The sequence below is a fragment of the Galeopterus variegatus genome, unplaced genomic scaffold (genome assembly GCF_000696425.1).
Source record: "Galeopterus variegatus unplaced genomic scaffold, G_variegatus-3.0.2 Scaffold26, whole genome shotgun sequence".
NCBI lineage: Eukaryota > Metazoa > Chordata > Mammalia > Dermoptera > Cynocephalidae > Galeopterus > Galeopterus variegatus.
Window position 1 is genome coordinate 53,585 of NW_007726137.1, and position 20,146 is coordinate 73,730.

The 20,146-nt window shown below is 59.5% G+C and overlaps 1 protein-coding gene across 1 annotated transcript in view; it reads left to right on the forward strand.

Annotated features, from left to right (window-relative positions):
- The window catches only part of POLN (polymerase (DNA directed) nu), a gene marked incomplete at its 5' end in the record, with an annotated part of 46,689 nt that extends 33,830 nt beyond the window's left edge, over positions 1–12,859 (forward strand). The window contains 7 exon segments of the mRNA XM_008569468.1: positions 2,962–3,072; positions 3,673–3,751; positions 8,894–8,961; positions 11,112–11,173; positions 12,488–12,553; positions 12,555–12,807; positions 12,810–12,859. Coding sequence (XP_008567690.1) covers positions 2,962–3,072; positions 3,673–3,751; positions 8,894–8,961; positions 11,112–11,173; positions 12,488–12,553; positions 12,555–12,807; positions 12,810–12,859 — 689 coding nt within the window.
- Positions 12,860–20,146: the final 7,287 nt, after the last annotated feature.

Consider the following 20,146-nt stretch of genomic DNA (forward strand, 5'->3'; position numbering starts at 1 on the left):
AAAAAAAAAAAAAAAAAAAAAAAAAAAAAAACTGTGGACTTGGCCAAGCTGATGCTTTACTTAGAAGTAAAGAAATACTTTAAAAGAGTATTTTTAAAAGAAATGAAAGAGAAATTTGTGGATATAAATGAATTATATTCAACACAAGAAATTTGGAAAAGAGCAGCAGAGTAAATTAAAGAAGGAAGCAAATGAAGAGAAGAAATTAACAAAGTAAACAGCAAAACAGAGAGTTAATAATAGGTACAGAGAGAGCATTCACAAAATTTTACACTTGCTAGGGAGTAAAAAATAAAAATTAGCCAGAGAGTTGGCCCAGGCAGGACCAGCGTTCCTAAACCAGCTCTAGCCTGTTCCCGCAGGGAACAGGTGATATCTGCACGGGCCACGGCAGCTCCCTGTCCTTGCATCTCTCCCAGTGACTCACTGGTGACTTTCACTATGGAGCCCATGCACAACCCCATAAGTTCCATCAGTCCTACCACAGGCCCCCCTGGCCTGACAGTGGATAGGCACTTACAGCCTGTCTGTGGCTGCCCTACACGAGCCCGTGTGTGCCCGCCACACACTCGGAACTCAGTCCCGCACTCAGCTCCTGTCTGCTCACGTGTGTAGCACCAACTGTATGCCAGGCATGATTTTAAATGCTTTCCATAAACCGATTCATGTCATCCTCACTGCAACTCTAAGAAGTGGGTAATATTGTTATCTCCATTTTACAGAAGAAGAAAATGAGTCACTAAGAGGTGCAGTAGCTTCCCAAGTTCACACAGCTAACGGGGGACAGTGAGCTTGGCCCAGAGCAGTGCCCTGTCCTGCTGCCTCCCTTCCTTGACTGGACTGTCTTGAGGGACATGGGGTGTTATGTATTCAAAGAAGAAGTACACATGCGCTTTGACCCAAAATTACACTTCTGGGCAGATATTATAAAAAAATATTAGACCAATCATTAAATTCATCCACAAACATTTGCTGAGAGCCTACGTGTGTAGACAACACACCCCAGCACTCAGCAGCATGAGCTATTTCTACGCCAGAATGGCAGCGCCCTCCACCCTACGCAGAGGCACCGTGAACCACAGGTGTGCCAGCATGGAAATTGCTCTAAATGAGCTGCCAACTCAGCTTCCCCTGCGCTGATGCCAGAAATGGCGCAGGAAGGAGCGTGTGGAGGTAGCTGGGAGGAACAGTCGGCAGTCGAAAATTTACAAAACATATGACCGTGCAAGCACGTTGCAGGGCCTCTCCCAGGGCCCACCCCAGGGCAGCAAGTCCCTGTGTGACAGCAGCACCAACACCTGAGGGATCGGCCACTGGAAAGGTGTCTGAGACCCCACCTCCCGGGCATCTCCTTCCCTCCCTGACGTCTCCTACCCATCATTCTCCCTCCTTCCTACCTCAGCCACTGAGCAAACACCTCCATTGCTTCTAGCCCATCCCCAGGCGGTGGCTCTGGCTTCAGTGTTTCCTTGCAATCTCTTTTCCACGCTGCCACCAGAATAACTTTTGAAAGACAAAACCCAGGCTCTGTCTGTGTGGAGCGTCATACATGGTCTGGGCTTGCCCTGTTTCCCCAGCTCTCCCTACCTCCCATGCCAGGCACCTCCCCTGGCCCTTCCTGACCTTTCATGGCTCGCCTCCAGTCATCTCCTCAGTGAGGCTGTTGCCCAGAGGCCTCCCTCTGCTGCTCCTGACTCAGCGCCCTGTTCGTTCCTTGCACACCCAGGATGGCAGTCTTCCTGTTGCCTGAACATACTTGCTGCTTTGTGGGTTCTCTGTCTCCACTGGGTTGTGAACTGCAGGAGAATGAGGAGCTTGTGCCCCTGGCATCAGCAGAGATCAAGTTCCACATGTCTTCAAAGGGTTCCCCCATGTCTGTCTCTGGATACTAAGATAGACGTGCAAGAATGAAACTCCACAGGACTGAGCAGAACTGCTGGATGATTCACATTCACACAGAGCAGGGAGGTGTTTGCAGTGTGACCGTCCAGAGTGGAGAGTCCTTGGTGGACACCTGGGACATTCAGTAGAGACCTCAGAAGGGTCACACCCTAGAGGTGGGTCTAAACTAGCCCTAGATTAAAGGCTACTCCTAACCCATCCTAACAACTCAAAAACCTCAAAAGGATCAAGATGATCTGCTGAAACATTCTTGAAAAAAAGACAGGAAACCCCAGCCCTCAGTAACAGACGCATAATGCCCAGTAGCCGGTCAGAAATCACTAGACGGCAAAGCTGCAGGAGCTGAAATGCTGCAAGTCAGGAGCATGGGCTCCCCCTTGCCCTCACTGCCAGTTACTGTGAGGGGACTTTACATGTTTCCTGGCACATGATAGGTACTCAGCACTGTCTCACTTTTACGATTATTATGCCTCTGGGGAATTCTTCAATCCTCACATGGATACAATTTTAAGTCAAAGATTTACTTCTCACCAACATCCGGTTAAAGCAGAAGTCCTCACTGGAGGGAGTATACATAGCCAACATATCACGTTTGTGTCCATTTTCTTCAGGAGAGCCCCCAAAGTGGGACAAGCTTCAGGCCCCATGAGACCTGGGCCTGCCTGGCTCAGGGATGTGGCTCTGACCGACACCCAGCCCTCACTGACTGGGGTGTGGGCTGAGGCGTCTCTCCACCATTCCAGCGCCATCATCCACACCTGGCTGGGAACAACGTGCAGTACAGGAGCTGCCCTCCCCGTCCTATGTCAGATCCAAGTGCAGCTATAAGTCAGAGAGGAGTGCAGAATGCCCCTGGTGCACAGAGGCCATCCTGCCACCGGGCTCTTTCCCTCCACAGAACCCACCTGCCCTCTTGACAGACAGGCAGCCCCTAGGGGAGCTCAGAGTCAGCTGCAGCTGGGGGCCCTTCTGGGGTCCTGGACCCACCCACAGAAGCCGAGCCCCCTGCACTGCCTCTGTCTTCCTGTCTCTCATCTGCTTTTTCTTCGAGTAATGCAGGCTCTGTGACATCTATCATGGGCAGAAGGAGACCTCTGCCGAAGATCCGGGCACAGGACCAGCAGCTCCGGGCCCAAGCAGAGCGGCAGGCGGTGAACTTCGTGGTGCAAGGTACCCAGAGCCCCTTGCCCTGTAGTTCTGTGTCCACCTGCTTCTGGGGAATTAGCAGCTGCAGTGTGGGTGGCATTTCCTGTTTCCAGCAAACCTCCCTCAGGAGCTCCATGGCCTTGCCTGTCCTGTTTGGCAATCGCTGTCAGGAGGCGGTTGAAATCACACCTGCTTGTGGCAGGTGCTCGGTAAATGGTCATCTTTATAGTTATGGTGCTTCCCCCAAGAGCCGGGAGAGCAATGCTGTCCCATATCTACAAGTAGGAAACCAAGGCTTCAGGAGGTGGGCCATACCTGGAGCTCAGCCCCCCAGTGCTTGACCTGGGGCCCCTCCGACATCCCCGTGCCAGGCATGCAGGGCCTCAGGAACAGGCATCCAAAACCCAGCGCCCTGTGGTGTCCTGCAGCCCTCAGTGGCAAGAGGCAGCTGGCACTGTTGCCTCCAGTTACAAAAACTTATGGTCATCTTTAGCCATAGCAGCCAAGTGGCTCAAAGCAAGTCCCTGCACAGAGGAGCTGTGGGAGCTATGGTAAGAGGCTCTGTGCACTGAGCATGCGCCATGCACCACAGGGCCCTGATGCAGAGGCCTTGGTGTCCCCCAGGCTCGGCCGCCGACCTCTGCAAGCTCGCCATGGTCCGCATCTTCGCTGCAGTGGCCTCTTCCCCCACCTCGACAGCCAGGTCAGTGTGCCAGTCGGCCTGCCGGCCGGCCTATCCCACACCCAGGGTGGAAAGCTGACTGCTCTGTGAGGACATGCTCTGCACTGGCCCGCCACTTCCCATCCATGGGGTCTTGATTCTGATGCTCACCCACCACCAAGCAAGGGTCCCCCTTAGCCTGAGCTCCTCCGAGGCTCTCACCCTGGGCAGGGGCAGGGGGCCTGCTCACAGTGAGAGTGCAGGTAGCAGTCGGCCATTCACCAGCTTGGGGCACAGTGAGGTCTCTCAGGACAGACATGCTGTCTCCCCAGGCCCCTCTTCCTTAGGCTCATCTGAAGGGGACCCACAGCCCCTCGGACAGGACACTGGGGATTCCACACTGTCCCCACCCCACGCCCCTCTGGTTGCTGCCACCAACGCCAGGCAGTGCCAGGAACCCAGTTCCTACTGCTGCAGTCCCTGTGCCCAGAGCCAACATTCAGGAGCTTCCTTTATGGTGGGGGCCCCACATGGTTGCCTCCATCTCTGTCTCTGCCTCAGGTGCTCCTTGGGCACATGCCTGAGTGCTCTGGTGGTGAGGAAACAAGGCGCCCTCACCTGGCCACCTCCTCCTGGTTGACGGAGGCCCTGGCGTGGGCTGCAGGTAGCAGCCCCAATGCCTGCCCTCCTTGTCGGGGATGGATTCTCCCCAAGAACCCCAGGACACTTCCTGGTACCTAACCTAGATCAGCTCCTCAAAGAAGGGATCATGTCAGTCCCCAAAAGCGTCTGGCTCCTTCTGCTTCCACCCTGAGGATCCTCAAGCTCTTCATGGAGATGGGCTCCACGCAGGTGGGTCAGCATCTCCACCCCTAGAAGGGAAGCCTATGCAGGTCGGGGACCGCTTCTGTAGGTTATAAAATGTGAAGCAGTCTCCCGGCCCCTGTGACACAGCCCCCACGGCACCCTGCCTGTGGGGTGCAGGGATCTGCCTGCCTGTGGCCACCCTTTGCCAGCTGAGCTCATAGTTCTCTCTTGGCTTCAGATATGATTGTATGTTCTCAACGCATGATTTTTTCCTTATCAGAGATGTTTCATCTTTAAAAAACTGTCTCCTTTATTTCTTCAAAATTTTCCTCCTGTTCTTTTGACTTTTGAGCCTATGTTCTTTTGGTAATTTCAGCAACTTTGTATGAAATGTGTGCCAGGTGAGGGTCCTGTCCCAAGGCCTGCAGGGCACCTGGCAAAGTGGGCCCCTGTTGGCCACCCCCTGTATAGGCCAGCACCAGGCATTCCCCTGGCCCACGGTCATCTTGGAGCCCTGAGGAGAAGCAGCACCTCCGACGGTCATCCCAGGGGTCTGGGAGGAGGGTCTCAGCCCGGCCCCAGTGACCCTGCTGATGCCTACGTGGGCCTCTAGGCTTCCAGCTCTGTTCTCTGCAGTAACTGGGGTGGTCAAGAGGCAGGAGCAGGATGCCAGGCACTCTGCTCAGTTTCTCCTGCTGCCTCTTGCTGCCGTGCATGCCCTCCTCCACGCACAAGCATGGCACGTGCATGCAGCCAGCACCAGGCAGCCTCCAGGTGCCCAGGCTTCTCTCATGGTTTCCCGACTGGTTCCCGAAACCCACACGCCCTGCTCGCCTCACCGTCCCTGCAGGGTAAATTCCAGTTTCCACAGGGTATGAGTGGCCTTGCTAGTTTCCCTTCTGGGCAGGATCTGAAAGCCCAGCAGCTGTTCTGTGTCTGTGATGCCACCAGACTAGAAGAGCTGACTCGCGCTCACTTTCTGTGGAACTGATGAAGAAGTCAGCACATGAAGACGGGCCTGTCTGTGTTGGTGACTGAGTCCTGCTGAAAGCTGAGCACGAACAACTCTTATTCAGGAATTTAACAGCCTGCTGGTCATTTTTCTATCATCAGCCCTTTGTTGTCATTAGGAAACACTGTTCATAACAAAATGCCCTGCATGTTTTAGAAGAAAACAAAGGTTCGTGTGGAATACTGGGCACTCCATATTGTGTCCTGTAGACTTGGTTTGTTCTTCTGGGGGTAAGTGAACAGCTTTGGATGGTGTCTGGGAGGGGCGGACTTGGGCTGAGTGTGACATATCTTCACCTGAACTAGCGTGAGAGGAATGCGATTACCCTGAGGGGATCGGGCGCCGTGGGGCAGGGACCACACACAGTCTCCATTCGCCGCCCATGGTGCCTGGGACAAGGAAATGGCATCCACTCGCACCTCCCAGTCCAGATCCTGAAAAGACCGAGAGGTTGTGCCCAGAGCAGACAGACCGGGCTGCGCTTCCGAGCCCGGCCCCACCGCCGTTGGTGCAGTCGCCGCATTCGCAGGCCTGGGTGCCGGGCAGCTCAGCTCCCCTTCCTGTCCTCTGACATGGCCCTGCGTGAAAAGGCCTGTTTGGATTTCAGAACATGTTGGAGCTGGAAGGAATCTTCAGAGATCCTTGGCTCCAACACCTGTGTGTAGAGAAGGGGAAACCAAGCTGCAGAGCGCAATGCAGCATGTCCAGGTTCACCCAGAGCCGGCCCCTCTCAGGAGCAGGGACGAGAGGTCAAATCAGCAGTTATCTCCCTTCCCAGGAGCTCCACAGGACCTCAGAACCTGTCTTCAGTGCCTCGCACTGAGACACCTCCATTTCTCCTTGTTTTCTGTGCCCCAGTTTCCAGTTAGAAATATGGAAATGTCTCTGTGGCTATGTGCGTGGAGTGTGACTAACAGTCACACCTGCTCTTTAGGGTTCTTGCCACCCCAGCAGCCCAGGACTTCACAATGGAATTTCAAGACGTGTGAAAACTGTTTCTGCTAAATCTGGAAAAAGTTACAAGTGCCTTTTCTGAGGTTGCTGCCCATTTGAAAAGTCAGTCCCCTTGGGAGCCAAAACCTCTGCCAGAGCCGTTGAAGATCCTTTAGGAAGGTGCATGCTGATGCTGCCAGCCTCGTCTCCACTGTCCTGGTTCACCCTGATCTGGTATCTGGCAGGCTACTGCTAAAGGCCTCAGCCAGAGGCTGCACAAAAAATAGGCACGCCTCCGGGGGCAGCCCATGTGGGGGGCGTGTGCTCCACTGCTTATGGTCTTCATTCAGACCACACGAGAATCCAGAGTTTACCCAGCAGGAACAGTGGAAATGAGCAGGTTGCATGGATTTCAGGAACTAATCAGGAAACCATGAGAAAACCCAGGGCGACTGGAGGCTGCCTGGTGTGCACAGCATAACATCCTGTAGTGCACACCTATTAGGATCTGCATGGCCACTAGTTACACAGGCACAGCTACAGTAGCTCAGGCTCCTAAAGGTGGATTTCTCCCCCATCATGAGAAGTTCAGAGTGCAGTGGTTGCTGATCTTGTCTCAGAGGTCAAGGGCAGCAGGACCAACGTCTGTCTGGCCCTTTGGCCCTTTCCCTCTTGGTGCCATAATGGAGATAGCTGCTCCAGCCATCACATCACCTTCCAGGCAAAAGGAGAAAGTAGTGATGGTCAAAAGAGCACCTGCCCCCTGGCAAGTCAGACCTTTAAAGAACCTTCCTGGAAGTTGGAGGGTTCACACCTCCCCGGCCAACGAACCTGACAGAGAGCCTAGGAAGTGCTGTGTGTAGCTGGACACAGCCCCGTCTCCACCCCACCCAACAACAAAGGGGCTGACGTGAAGACAGAGGAAGATTGGTTGGGGCAGCCACTACAGACCTTTGCTACAGAGTCCATGTCTTCTCCTGGGATGTGCAAGGCTGCTCCCCACACCCATCCAGGGCTCACCACTACACCCCAGGACCACTGCCTCATCACAAGTGCAGCCCCCATGTGAGGGCCCGGGCAGGTGGGGAAGGGGACGTGACCTCTGCCCTCGAAAGCCCCACCCAGGAGACACAGCCAAGGTCACACTGAGGGCAGAGTACTCAGGATCCTCAACACGCCTCTTCCCAGGGGACTGCAGCCCTCCTGACCATGCTGGGAGTCACCACACTTCCCTCCCTGAGAGTGCAGGGCAGGCCACTCTTGTCCACCTCATGGGAGGGGCTGGCACTGGGTCTGGGGTCTGCAGCCCCTTGGCCAAGGCCTCATGTTCCTGAAGATTCTGAGGCATCATTTGCCTGAGGCACATAAGGCACTCAGATCTCACCTTCTAATGAGCATGGGCAGTCAGGGCCTGCTGGCTAAATCCAGCTTAGGTGTGTTCTGTGTGGTCAGCATCACTCTATCCCACACCCTGTGCACACACCACCTGTCCCCCTGCCCGGGAGACCCCTGCCCTAGCAGTGTATTTCCCCCATCTCTTCCCTTGGTCTGTTCCTGCTTCCCCTCCCTCCTGAAACCCCTGGAAGGAGCCTTTGGGGCTTCCTGCAGGATAGCTGATAAAGGGTGGGGCCTAGCCAGGGCTGGCGGGGAGCCCTCATCAGGACAAAGCAGCCCTGGAGCTGCAGCCTGTAGCGCAGGGAGCTGAGCACCCCAGCCCCTCTCCTGCCCTGGGGACTCAGGGGCCCATGACTGGCTGCCTCCCTACAAAGGCCCCCTGCCAGGAAAAGGCGCATGTCCATTCCTAGCTGGGCTATCCCAGATGCCCATTGTGGTTGGTGGGGGAGGACTCAGAAGATTCTTTGTTATGCACTTTTGAATTTTGATTTATTTTCCAAATTTTGTTAAGTATTCATTTCTTTGACTTCAAAAGTAAATTTTTCAAGGCATTGCCCCTCCCATCACCTCTACCTAAGCTGGTATTCAGCATGGAGGGGGGGCTCCCAGCCTCTCCAGGGCCTCGACATTCCAGACTTGTCTTCACCCTGCCTCACAGCAGGCCCTGCACCTCCCCTTAAATCCATGCCGGGCCTCCTCCCACCACCCTAGCAGCTACTCCTGCCCTCGGCAGCCTCCCCAGGTGGGTGGACAAGGGCCGCCAGCCCCTCTGCAGAGCGTGCATCTGCTCCTGGCTGGCCTCTGCTCCCGGCTCCTGGGAGCTGTCTTGCTGACAGCAGGGTGACCCCAGGCAGCAGTGGCCACGGCTGGGTCCAGCCCATGCCCCATGAAGCCACATTCTCTCGGGCACCCAGTGCCAGAACCACCTCCCAGGAACCTTGGAGGCTGAGCCCCACATCTGCAGCGCCCCCACACCCTCCCTCCCCGCACAGACTTGGGATCTTGCCTCACTGGCTGATGCCCTCCCTCCCCGCCAGGTTGGTTGCCCAAATTCATGACGAGCTGCTGTTTGAGGTAGAAGACTCACAGATCACAGAGTTTGCAGGTGAGCCCAGGGTTGCTTTTATTTTACAAATAATTTAAAGGAGAGTTGATGTCCCCTTGAGACCCCCAAGGAAGCAGCTCCCCTCTGTCTACCCCTTCATGACCCCTTGCCTGCCTCATGCCGCACATATCCCCTAGACCCTGGCACACAGAGGGGCCAGCCTGGTTTGGGGGACCCTTGAAAGGCCCAGGCAGACCCCGCCCTCGGCCAGCAGCCCCCAGAGAGCACTATGCGCTCTAGAGCAGCTATGGAGCTCCCAGAACACTGCCATCGCCTTGACATCGGGGGGTCTGGAAAGGGTGTGGGCACTGGAGCCATCAGGCTGACCAGGGACCAGACTGTAGAGCTGGTGGGGGATGTTCTTGTGGAGGGTCTGAGGTCATGGGATGCCCAGGCTCAGTGCAGACTCCAGGCCTGGGCCCTGCCCTGCCCCATAGCAGCTGAGCCACCACAGCCCATGGACCAGCCAGGGAGTGTCCCACCAGCTGTCAGCCTGAGGGACTCTTTGAAGTCAGTGACCACCTGTCCCCCTCTCCTTACGGAGGGCCAGGACCCCCCCAACAGTAATACCCAGCCACTGCCCCATGGAGGCTTCGATTCTGTCCTTGCTGGTAAGGGTGAGAACAGGAGCCACACGGGGTGCACCTCACTGCCTTGCGGGGCTGGGAGGGGGCACATGGGTGGACTGCAGGGCTTGAAGCCGGCCTGGTCACCAACTCCCATGTGACAAGTCACTGTGCCCCCCTGCCAGGGTCTTTGTGAGGCTCTGATCCTCAGCGCCCACTGAGCAGCCTCCATCTTAGACAGGCCCACTTCTTGAAAAACAAGTCCCATTTGCAAATAACAGACCTGAAACAAACCCACCCTACATAACCACGGCTAAAAAAGGAAAGAGAAAGTTCCTAAACCCCCTTGTTCTCCGGAGCAGCTCCCTCCAGCTGGCCGGGCAGCTCCCAAGGTAGGCGAAGGCAGGTGGGGCTGGGGACGGCGAGGGCAGGTGAACTGGGTGTCAGGCGGGGCCTGTGCCACCTCTGAGGGGCTGGGCGGTCAGGACATGCCTGCCAGATGTCTGTAGCTACAGCTGCCACCAAGGCCCCGCCTGCCTTCACGAGGCTGGGCAGCACCCTCTCTGTGCAGCGGTTAGTTGAGGTCACTCATTCAGCCAACAGCACTGTCTCACCGGGCACAGGAGAGAGGCTGGCTTCTCTGCACGCCCAGCATGGCCCCAGCAGGCTTGAGGAAACCGAGGTTCCAGCTTGGACCACCCTGTCATCCAGCCCTCACTTAAGAAGCTCCTGGACACTCTCAGAGCTCCAGGAGGGGATGTTGTCCTCTGCCCCTGCCTGTCCTGGCAGCCACACAGCCACAGTGACCCACTCCCCACACTCCTGCCCCCTCTAGTGCCTCTGTGCTGCATTGAGGACACTGAGGCCCACGGAGATCGGGTACTTGGCCCTTGGGCAGCTGCTGGCTCCACTTGGGGCACATCAGGGACCAGTTCCCCACGGAAGACCCTGACCCCATGGGCCCGGGGCTGGAAAAAAAAGGCAGCATCCAGCCACTGCCTGGGTATTTCTATCACGGCCTCTGCATTGAAGTGTCACATATGTACAAGGACAGAATGGAATACTTGTGTTTATCAAAGGGGTTCTGTGAGGAATGCTGGCCCTCCCCAGGGCAGAGCTCCACTGCCCCATGGAGGCCCATAGCAGCTAGTGCCATGAGGCTGCCCTCATGGGCTTGACCGTTACATTACACTTCACCCAGAGCCGCAGGGATCACGGGGCCTCTGCGTGCCCAGGCTGCCACCTCCTTCCTCCCAGCTCTAGAGCCCGCTGGACAGAGCTGGAAGCATGGCGCCTGCCCCACCTCCCTGGCCCAGCCCCTGTCTGGGGTTTGCTGAGGCCAAGGGGTGAAGGGCAGGGGCCACTGCCCAGCATCATGGCTGGGCCAGCAGAGCGACCACAGGCTACGTGAGGAGCCTGCACACAGCATCCTGGGCTACAGCCATGGCCAGATCAAGGCCCCCAGACCAACTAACTGGTTCAGTGACCCTGTGGACACAGGAAACAATCAAGGAGCTTGGGGGCTGGGTCAGGACCTGGGCTGGAAGGTCTCAGCCCCACCTCTGCTCTCTTTTCCTTTTCCAGCCCTTGTCAGGGGCACCATGGAGTCCTTGCAGCAGGTGCGGGCTTTGGAGCTGCAGCTGCAGGTGAGTAGGGGAGGGACACAGCCCCAGCCAGCCTCCCCCAACTGCAGCTCTACGGCCAGAGGCTGTCCAGGGAGGGAGAGGAGAGTCCAGCTCCCCAAGGGGCAGGAGGGCAAGGACCAGGGCACGGCCCCCAGCCCTGCCCAACACCTGAGCCCCAAGACCACTGCCTGGCCCCCCACCGCTCTCCTGCCAAGGAGCCAGTACCTGCAGAGTGGCTTGGTCATCTGCCCAGTGAGAAGCCACAAGGGGCATCTTTGGCTGCTCCCATCAGCTGGGGACCCTCCCCACTCGACCGCCGAGCCCACCGTCTTTGAGGCTCACCCCACAGGGGTGTGGGTGCACCACTAGGCATGCCCATACCTGCTCCCAGCCCCAGCTCCTGGCTGGTCACCTCTCAAGGTGGCCTGGGTCCAAAGCAAGAACAGACTTTGGGACATTTGAGCAGTCTCCTCCAGGGCGGTGGGGACAATGGAGGAGTGACAAGGAGGTGGGAGTCCCTAAACCCACACAGCCTGCTCAGGTGGGGGCCAGAAACATGTCCCCAGCACGCGAAGCCACCTGAGAAGGGCTGCAGGAGGGGCTGGCTGGCCCTTACCAATGGCATTTCGGGAAAGGCTCTGTCCCCTCTCACTCTTCCCCTCCCCGTGGGATGTGGCTGCTGCTCAGTGCTCCCAGCGCTGCTGCATACACATGGCGCCGTTACTCTCCCTTCACTCTGCACTCGGTGGCCTGCAGTCCCTGGAAGCCCCACCCCAGCCCACCCCACCCGCCAGTAGGAACTCTTCGGGTGGCAGGAGGCTGCAGAGCCAGGAGCTGTAGCTTGGGGCCAGGCCTCTCACTTCCTGTCAAGGGGAGCTGTTGAGACTTGATCCCAGGGCTTGGAAAAGAGCTCACTCAGGATCAGGGACCTCAGGGAGGGCACACACACCCTCACTGGCACCTCTCAGAGCTGGCCAAATGCCCCAGGAGCAGGCCCTGAGGTGGCAAATACAGGTTACCCCAGGACACACCTCACCCACCCAAGGGCACCTTGCCTGGAAGGCCCTACAGTAGGCCTGCTCACTGCATAGAGGCCCCGGCAGTTGGGGGCCGCGGCCAAGGTCAGGTGTCTTGACTGGGAGGTGGTATGGTGTGAGCCTGTCACTGGGCAAGTGCGCATGTGCATGTGCAGTGAGCACGCGTCTGCTTTGTGGCTGTGTCTGTGTGCCTCAGGTGTGTGTGCACCTGTGGCCCCATCCACCTGCACACAGGCCTGGGAGGTGGCTGGAGATGGCTGGCCCAGGCCTGGGGCTCAACACTGGCCACTGTCCACAGGTGCCCCTAAAGGTGAGCTTGAGTGCCGGCCGCTCGTGGGGACACCTGGCGCCACTGCAGCAGGCCCTGGGCCCTCCACTTGGACCAACTCGCACTGAGTCTCCCAGCAACAGCCCGGCCACTTCTGGGCCCCTCGTTGGCACCCACCCTCTGTGTGTGCATTTTTCGCCTTCATTTTGTTCGTAGCCCCAGGCAACAGTGGGGGTAGAGAACCGGTTTCCACCAGCCCACTGTGTGGCCTTCCCCAAGGTCACCAGCTTTGAACTGGCTCCAGGACTCAGTGCGGGGCCACATTAACCCCTTGGAGTTGGGGCTTCCTGGAGTCCTGAGAGTAAATGCCTATGCGAAGCTGCCTCCTCCTTGTCTGAGTGAATTCTTCCTGAGTGTGGGAAACACAGCCTCCAGCCATCTGGCCAGACACAGGGCTGAGTGCCCCAAATTGGGGTGGCCCCGACACAGCCTGGGCCGGGAAGGGCTCCCAGCTTCTCTCATGGAGCTTGGCAGGGGCTGGGGGGAGGCTCCCTTGAGCAGCAGCGTGGACCCCACCCCCCACCCAGCAGCCCAGAGGCCCCACGGCGTCCTCAATGCTAGCTCCCATGGCCTCTGCAGCCATGGCCCCGACTGGGGGCCACCGTGCATGAGCCAGGTTGTCGGTGTCTCTGGAATCACATGCTCTCAGACCCTGTGGGCTCTCCAGTGAGCCTCCTGCAGGCTGGTGACCAGTAACTGCACAGAGGCTGCCTCCCCCACCACATCTGCTCTGGGAGTAACTCTTACAGACTCTGCGGGGCCTCGCTGCCAGCCTATAGGACACCCGTGACCCACTGACCCACCAACCCACCTCCCCACCTTGCAGGAACCTGTGACAGAGGCGTCAACATGACCACCCTTTACATATGGGGAAACTGAGGCACTGAGCAATCACATGGCTCTTAAGTGCACCAGCCGGGATTTCAGCCGGGTCCCCACCTTGCACCACTGCTCCCTGCCTCTTGGCAGGCCCTGGGAATGTGCTCCTGGGGTCCTGCTCCCAGACCCCCCAACCCCTGGGGGCCTCAGCCCCTTCCTCATGCTCATCTGAGGGGTCGACCCCTGCAGCACCTTTCTGGGGGTGAGTGCGTGAGCAGCCAGGGGTCCGAGCAGTGGGACACCTCCCAGGCCTGCCTACACCTTTGCTTTTTAAAATGCTGACTGCCTCACACACTCTGCTTCTGTTATGTCCCCACTGCTCCAGGCCTCATCTCTCTGGAGGCCCCCTGCCTCAGTGTCATGGTCTGGGGGCTCTGGAGAGTCGCTCCTTAGTCCCTTTGTTTATTCAGCAAACAGCTACTGGACAGGTAATGCATGCCCGTGCTGGTGCAGCCAGTGGGACGGCGTCCACACCCGTGCCACCTGTCCCCAGGGCTCCGGGGAGCATCTGGGCCCAGCTTTTCCCCAGGGGGGCGGTGCTCACACTGGGCCAAATGGCTTGTTTTCCACATGGCTTCAAGATCTTTTCAATTTTCAGTGTGTGCAGGATCCTGGGTGGCCAGACCTGACCACTGTGTGACAGAACATTCCAGTAATCCAGAGAGCTGGCCCAGAACTGCTGCCAGGCCCCAGGGCCAGCCGTGGTGCTGGTCACCTGCCCTGTGTATGTGTGACCCTCACCCACCAGGGCCAGGCCAGCGGAGCCTTTGAGGTGGCATCACACACACCTGGGCTTCGGACAGAGCTTCTCACTTAAGACCAAGGACTGGCCTTGGGAACAGACGTCCGGTCAGGCCTTGTTTCTCCCCCGTGGCAAACGCAGCTGGTGCGGCCACACCGTGAGGACACCGACATCAAGCGTGTGGGGTGGGCACGAGGGCCATCAGTTTTTAAAATAAATGACCCAGCTCTACTTCAGGCTTCCAGATCCACCGGCTGCAGTTTCAACTGAGAAGTCCACAGAGACGGGTTTTGCTGTTTGTTACCTTAGCCCTGGTAGAGTTTGTCCAACTCCCCTCCCGCTGGCTGAGAATGGGGCAGCCCTAGAGCCTGCTGTGCCCTCCAGGAAGGGACTTGCAAAGGCCAAGTTCCCACAGGCTCCCGTGCCGGGAGGGCCCCAGGTGGATGGGATGGAGAGGGCAGGGAAGAAGGGAGAGGAAACCCTGCTACAGAGCTCCGTCCAGGGGGCAGGACAGAGGAGTCTGCATGCAGGGGAACCCCCAGGCTCCAAGGGTCCCTGTGCCGAGGCTGGCATCCCGCACTGGGTCTGTGTCCCCCTGCACCTCACTGAGACCCCCTTCCCCAGGCACCACCCTCCCTTATAGACATGGGCTCTGCTCCCCATCCTGGTCTGCCCTGGTGCCCCTCTCCTGGACCCCAAACCACCCACCATCCCTCAGAGTCAGGCTGTTCCTCCGAGGTGCCAGGTGAGCAGATGCCCAGGCCTGCAGTGGAGCCACCTGCAGGGGACCACCAGCGTAGGAGTGGACATAACCACTGACGATGAGAGGACCTGGGAAGACCAGGAAGCCTGGCAGGGGCTGCAGACCCCAGAGAGGCACCTGGACTCCAGCCCTTGGGGGACCCCAGCACGCAGAAGCCAAAGGTCTCAGCCTTGGAGGCACCCAGGTCCCAAAGCCAGGAAACAGCAGTGGGGCCTGGTGGGCCTGGCCAGGCTGGGGCTCCCCACCAGGGAGCGAGGATGAGGTAGGGCCCAAAGGTGTGCCAGGAGTTTGGGTGCCCAGGGCTACAGCACAGAAGTATGGAGTGGGGAAGAGACCCTGGGGGAGCCAAGCAGCAGAGCCAACCCCAGGCAGCCCTGCCTCCTTCTCAACCCACCAACCCACCTCCCAAAGGGGCAGCCAGAGCATCCCAGCCCAGTTCCCTCCCCTGCTCCTTCAAATCAGGTACCCCCCAGCCTGGCAAGGTGCCCACCCCTCTCAGGGGTGCAGAGCTGTGGAGGCCTCCAGTGCCAGGCTGGACCAGAGCCAGACGCCCCTTCCCAGGCGGCACCCTGGAAGGCCTGGGCTCTGTGCCTGGTGGGAGAAGGGACTCTCAGCCCCACAGTGCCACCAATGCCCCACTCCCCACTCCTGGCTGCCACCCCTGCTCCAGGGTCCCCCTTGGCCAAATACAGGCCAGAGCAGCTCAGGCCAGGGGAGGAGCGGGAGCAGGGGTGAGGGCTGGGAGGTGAGGGCAGCGTCTCCAGAAAGCCAGCCCTGCCTGGCCCAGAGGGCAGGAGGTGCCTCAAGAAAGCACTGGAGCCGGGTTCCTTCAACTCGGGTTTTATTGAAAAACAGCAGCATCCGGGCCATGCAGGCGGAGGAGCACAGACCCACCCCGGGCCCCCCAGCCTGTTTCCTCGGAACTTGGCTCGTTGCCCCCGCCCCTGGGGGCTGTTTTGGCACATCCTAGGGTCTCAGGACAGCTTCCCACCCCCATTGTGGGCTCAGGAACAACCACAAGAGGTGAAACCCACCACCACGGAGTGTCCCCTCGAGGGGCCTCCAGCACTGCCGAGTCCTCCCTGGGGCTGAGGAGCACAAGCAGCGCCACATTCACGGTCAGGCCAGCTCGGGAGGTGCGGGGCCTGGGCGGCCAGCGGCTCAAGCCCGCGAGCAGCTCCAGAGCAGCAGGCCCTGCCCGTGGGGCGCCCTCCCCTGCCGCGCGCGCACACGCCACCTGTGCGCACACACGCGGGTACGCCCCTTCTTTAAAATGGCTAATTATTGCTGTTAAAAAAGTACATCCAACAACAGTGTGTTGGGGCTCACCCTCCTATGCCCCTGGCCCGGGTGGCTGTGCTACCCACCCTTCAGCAGGCTTCACGCCACCCCTGCAAGCACAGCCGCAGTGGCACCAGGGAGCAAACGTTCCAGGGTCTGCCCCACACCCAGCCCAAAACGCAAACCCCAAACACATCAGCCAAAGAGCCACCGGCCCAGGAGCTGAGTCATGGAAGCAGCTCCCAAGCACACCCCACAGGTCAAGAGGCAACGGGACCTGGCGACAGTGCTGTCCTGGGCAGGGGGCAGTGGCCGCCTCAGCGTGGGGGCAACTGTGCAGCTGTCCCTAGGGCAGTGACAGGAACGTGGCCCCCACGAAGCCCCACACACCAGAAACCCAAGTTCCCTGGGTCCTGGGCTCAGGCACAGCTCCAGAAGCCGGCTCTAGTGAAGGCTTGGGTGAGGGCCACGCCCGGGCAGCTGGGGGCAGGCGTGGCAGAGGCCTTGTGCTTCGCAGAGGCCACAGCCAAGCCCCTGTGGCCCAGGGAGCTTGCCATGCACCTGCAGGACAGCTGGGGAGCTCACCTCAGGGTGTCCCGGCTCTGTCCCCTCTAGGGCCTCGGACTTTCGTCACCTTCTCTGAGGAAGTACGCCCAGAGCAGGACAGGGGGCTGCCCCCAGACTCTGCAGCTACATGTGTGCTGTCCAGAGGGTCTCCAACCCAAGCCTTCGCCCAGGGCCAGCTATCCACCCCTCAGGTCAGGTGGGCACAGCCCTCAGGCCCCTCCCCGCCGGGGGCAGCATCTCAACCACTGTCCAGCCCCAGGGCAGACACGGGTGGTAAGCAAAGCTGGGCCCAGGGGGAAGGGGCTGTTGCCTTGCTGCGGATGCTCCACCCGCCATACTTAGGAGCCCATCCCACCCTAGCCCTTCCCAGGGCCGGACCACAAGGTGGCCTCAGCACATGTGGGTCACACCCTGCCCACTTCTCCTCAGGGGCCAGCCACCTGCAGACACCCACAGCTGGGCAGTGGGAGTCAGCTGGGGCTGGCCAGCCAGCGACCCACCAGGACTTGGAAGCACTGGGCTGTCCAGAGGAACTGCAGCTGCCGGTCAGTTCTGCACTGCAGGCACATCCAACGACATGTGGAACACTGTGCCTCCCTCCCTCCCCAATGCAAACACAGGCGCTTACACACGGACAACAGAGATCCTGGGAGCCCCGGAACCCCAAGCACAGGGCCAGGCCCCGAGGGGGCAGCCAGGAGGCCAGCGGAGCAGGGAGGGGGTCCAGGGCCAGCACTTGGGGAAGCTGCACCAGACACAGGACGGCAGGGCCCCAGGAGGGCGCTTCACAGAGGTAGAAGTAATATCTACAAACGTATAAAATTCACATCAGTGCACATGTGCAGAGCAGGGAGCTCCCAGACTGGAGGGAGGACCCACCACGTGCCCAGCCTTCAGCCTGGGGTGGGGGATGGGAGATCTGCCCCCCAGGGGCCTTCAGGGACTGCACACTGGCCGAGCAAGGGCTCCGTCCTGGGCGCAACTTGAGCCCAGCCTGGTGTGCACGTTGATGCTCCCACCACCCCAGCAGCCTGACAGCAGGATTCCCACATGTCCACCTGCCACAGCCTCCTGGCATTTCTACCAAGTCCTGGCAGCAAAGAAAGGTCAGGAGTCCAGCAAGCATCCCACCACCCACCCGAATCCCTTGCCAGCAGACAGACGCCACCAGAGCAGAAGAGGGCCACACCACAGCCCTCAGGACCCCTGAGCCCCCAGGAATGGGGTCTGTTGTGAGCCCACCCCAGGTCAATATCAAGGAGACAGTGGCAGCCCCAAGGCCTCCAGGCTCTGCCCTGGACTGGGTGGGCTCCAACAGCCACCCCTATGTGCTCCCCACTCCAGGGACCAGAGGCACCAAAGGCACAGGATCAAAGAAAGCAGGCAGCGTCCCCAAGGTATCCCCCCACCAGACACATCCCCACGACACTGACCCCGCTTTGCCCCTGCCCTGCCTCTCCTGCCCTGCCGGCCTCAGACCAGCCAGCAGCCCCAACACAGCCCACACCGACTAAGACCAGCCCCGAGCCGAAACCAAACCCAACAGAAAGAGGAAAAAGGCACGACTGTCGCTTTCTGTTTTGCTAAAACACTTTACGTCTGTCTACATAATCCAGATAAACAAAATCTGAGAGCTGCAAGAAAATAGGGTGCCGATTTCTGTACAGTCTACAAAACTCCCATCCCCAAGCAGGGACCGGGCGCCACCAGGGAGGAATGTACAAGGGACAGCAGGGTCTGTACAGTATTCCGCAAGTACCTCAACTGCTAACAGGACAAAAAGCCCCTCGGAAGCGGGGCGTGCTCCATGGACTGAAGGGCCTTTTTAAGAACGTCCCCTCCAAGGTCCTGCCTGTGGCCTTGGTGCCTGGGACCCAGCTCCGTGGTGTGTCCTGCCTGCCACTGCCCCCCTCCCCAGCCCCTGCACAAAGGGGTCTAGCTGGGTGCTAATGCCCCTCTGGCCACCAAAAGCAGGTCCGGCCTCAAGCTGGACATGCCCGCGTGCCCAACCCCCACTTTCTGCCCCCCTCTGGTAGGCCACCCACACCCAGGATAGCCCTGGCAGCCAACCACAGGAAGGAGAGGCCTGAGGGACCCACTCCCTGCCCCCTACTCCAGCCCTCCTCCCTGAGGCTGTGGGACCTGCCCAGCCCCACCCTGCAAGCCACGGCTGGGAAGTGTGTGGCCTGGGGACTATTCACAGCCCAGAAATGCTCTTTGGTGAGAAATTTTGCTAAATCAGGGTCTCCCTCCAGATTTCAAACTGTGAAACCCTCCACCCACCCGGCCACCCACCCCCATCACACTGGGCCAGAAATAGTGTGTAGTCAAACGCCACACAGATGTGTGTCTCCGGGTACGAACGACCGTTCTGTCCCGAGGATTAGAGTCATGCAGAGTGCTATTCTGTCTAGATAACTGGTTAGAAGACGGGCGGGTTCAGGCTGGGAGAAGCTGTGGGCTCGGTGCCGGGCGGTGGCCTGGGTCAGTACGGTTCACAGGGCAGACCCCACCAGCAGGGGTGTCTGGAAGAGGCCACCGTGTTCCCACGGGCATGGGGAGAGGTGGCTCCCACCATGGGGGTGCGGCAGGTTGCTACGGGAATCCCACCTGGGTTAGGACCCGATCAGCCAAGCCCGGGGAGGGGAGGGAAGGGAAGGGGCCGAAAGAGGAAGGCGACGTGGTGTCAAAGCAGAGCGGGAGTGAAGAAGCCGGTGGGCGCTTGGAGTCCAGGCCCCTCCAGAGCGCAGGGCCGGGGGCGCAGCAGGCCCTCCCGCAGCTACTCAGGGCCGGGGCGGGGGCGCTCACCAGCCACGGTCTCAGGATCCGGTCTGGCAGGGCGGCAGGGGAGGCTGCGGGCATGCGGCATGCTGCGGCCCGGCCACGTCCTCAGCATGCACAGAGCAAAGCGGGGCTGCGGCCAGCTCGGCATCCCACGGGGCAGCAGCCGGCTGGCCCAGAAGCCACACGTCCAGGGACTGAGGGCTGAGCCACAGCCTGGCTGTGGGCCAGGGGTCTGCTCCTCAGGGGGCTTCACTGCAGAGGTTCTGTGCTTGGAGAGCTTTTCCCAACAGCGGCGGGTTGGGCAGCTCCATGGACAGCCGTGGTGGCCCACGATGCTACTCAAGGTGTGGCAAGCTGCCCTGACAGGCCAGGGAGAACGAGGGACCACGGCTGGGAACAAGCCACCCCTCCAAAGTGTCACAGATGAGCAACAGCCCCGCACCCCCCAGAACCAGCCAGACAACTGCATGATGTTGAAAAGGGAAAACCCAACACAACGCCAAGGTGAGCGTCAGGAAGCAGGCCGCAGCGGCGGCGGGCAGGCGGGCACAGGTGGACGTGGGCGGCCGGGGAGGCGGGCGGGCGGGCGGGGGCTGTCACTCCTCGCGCAGCT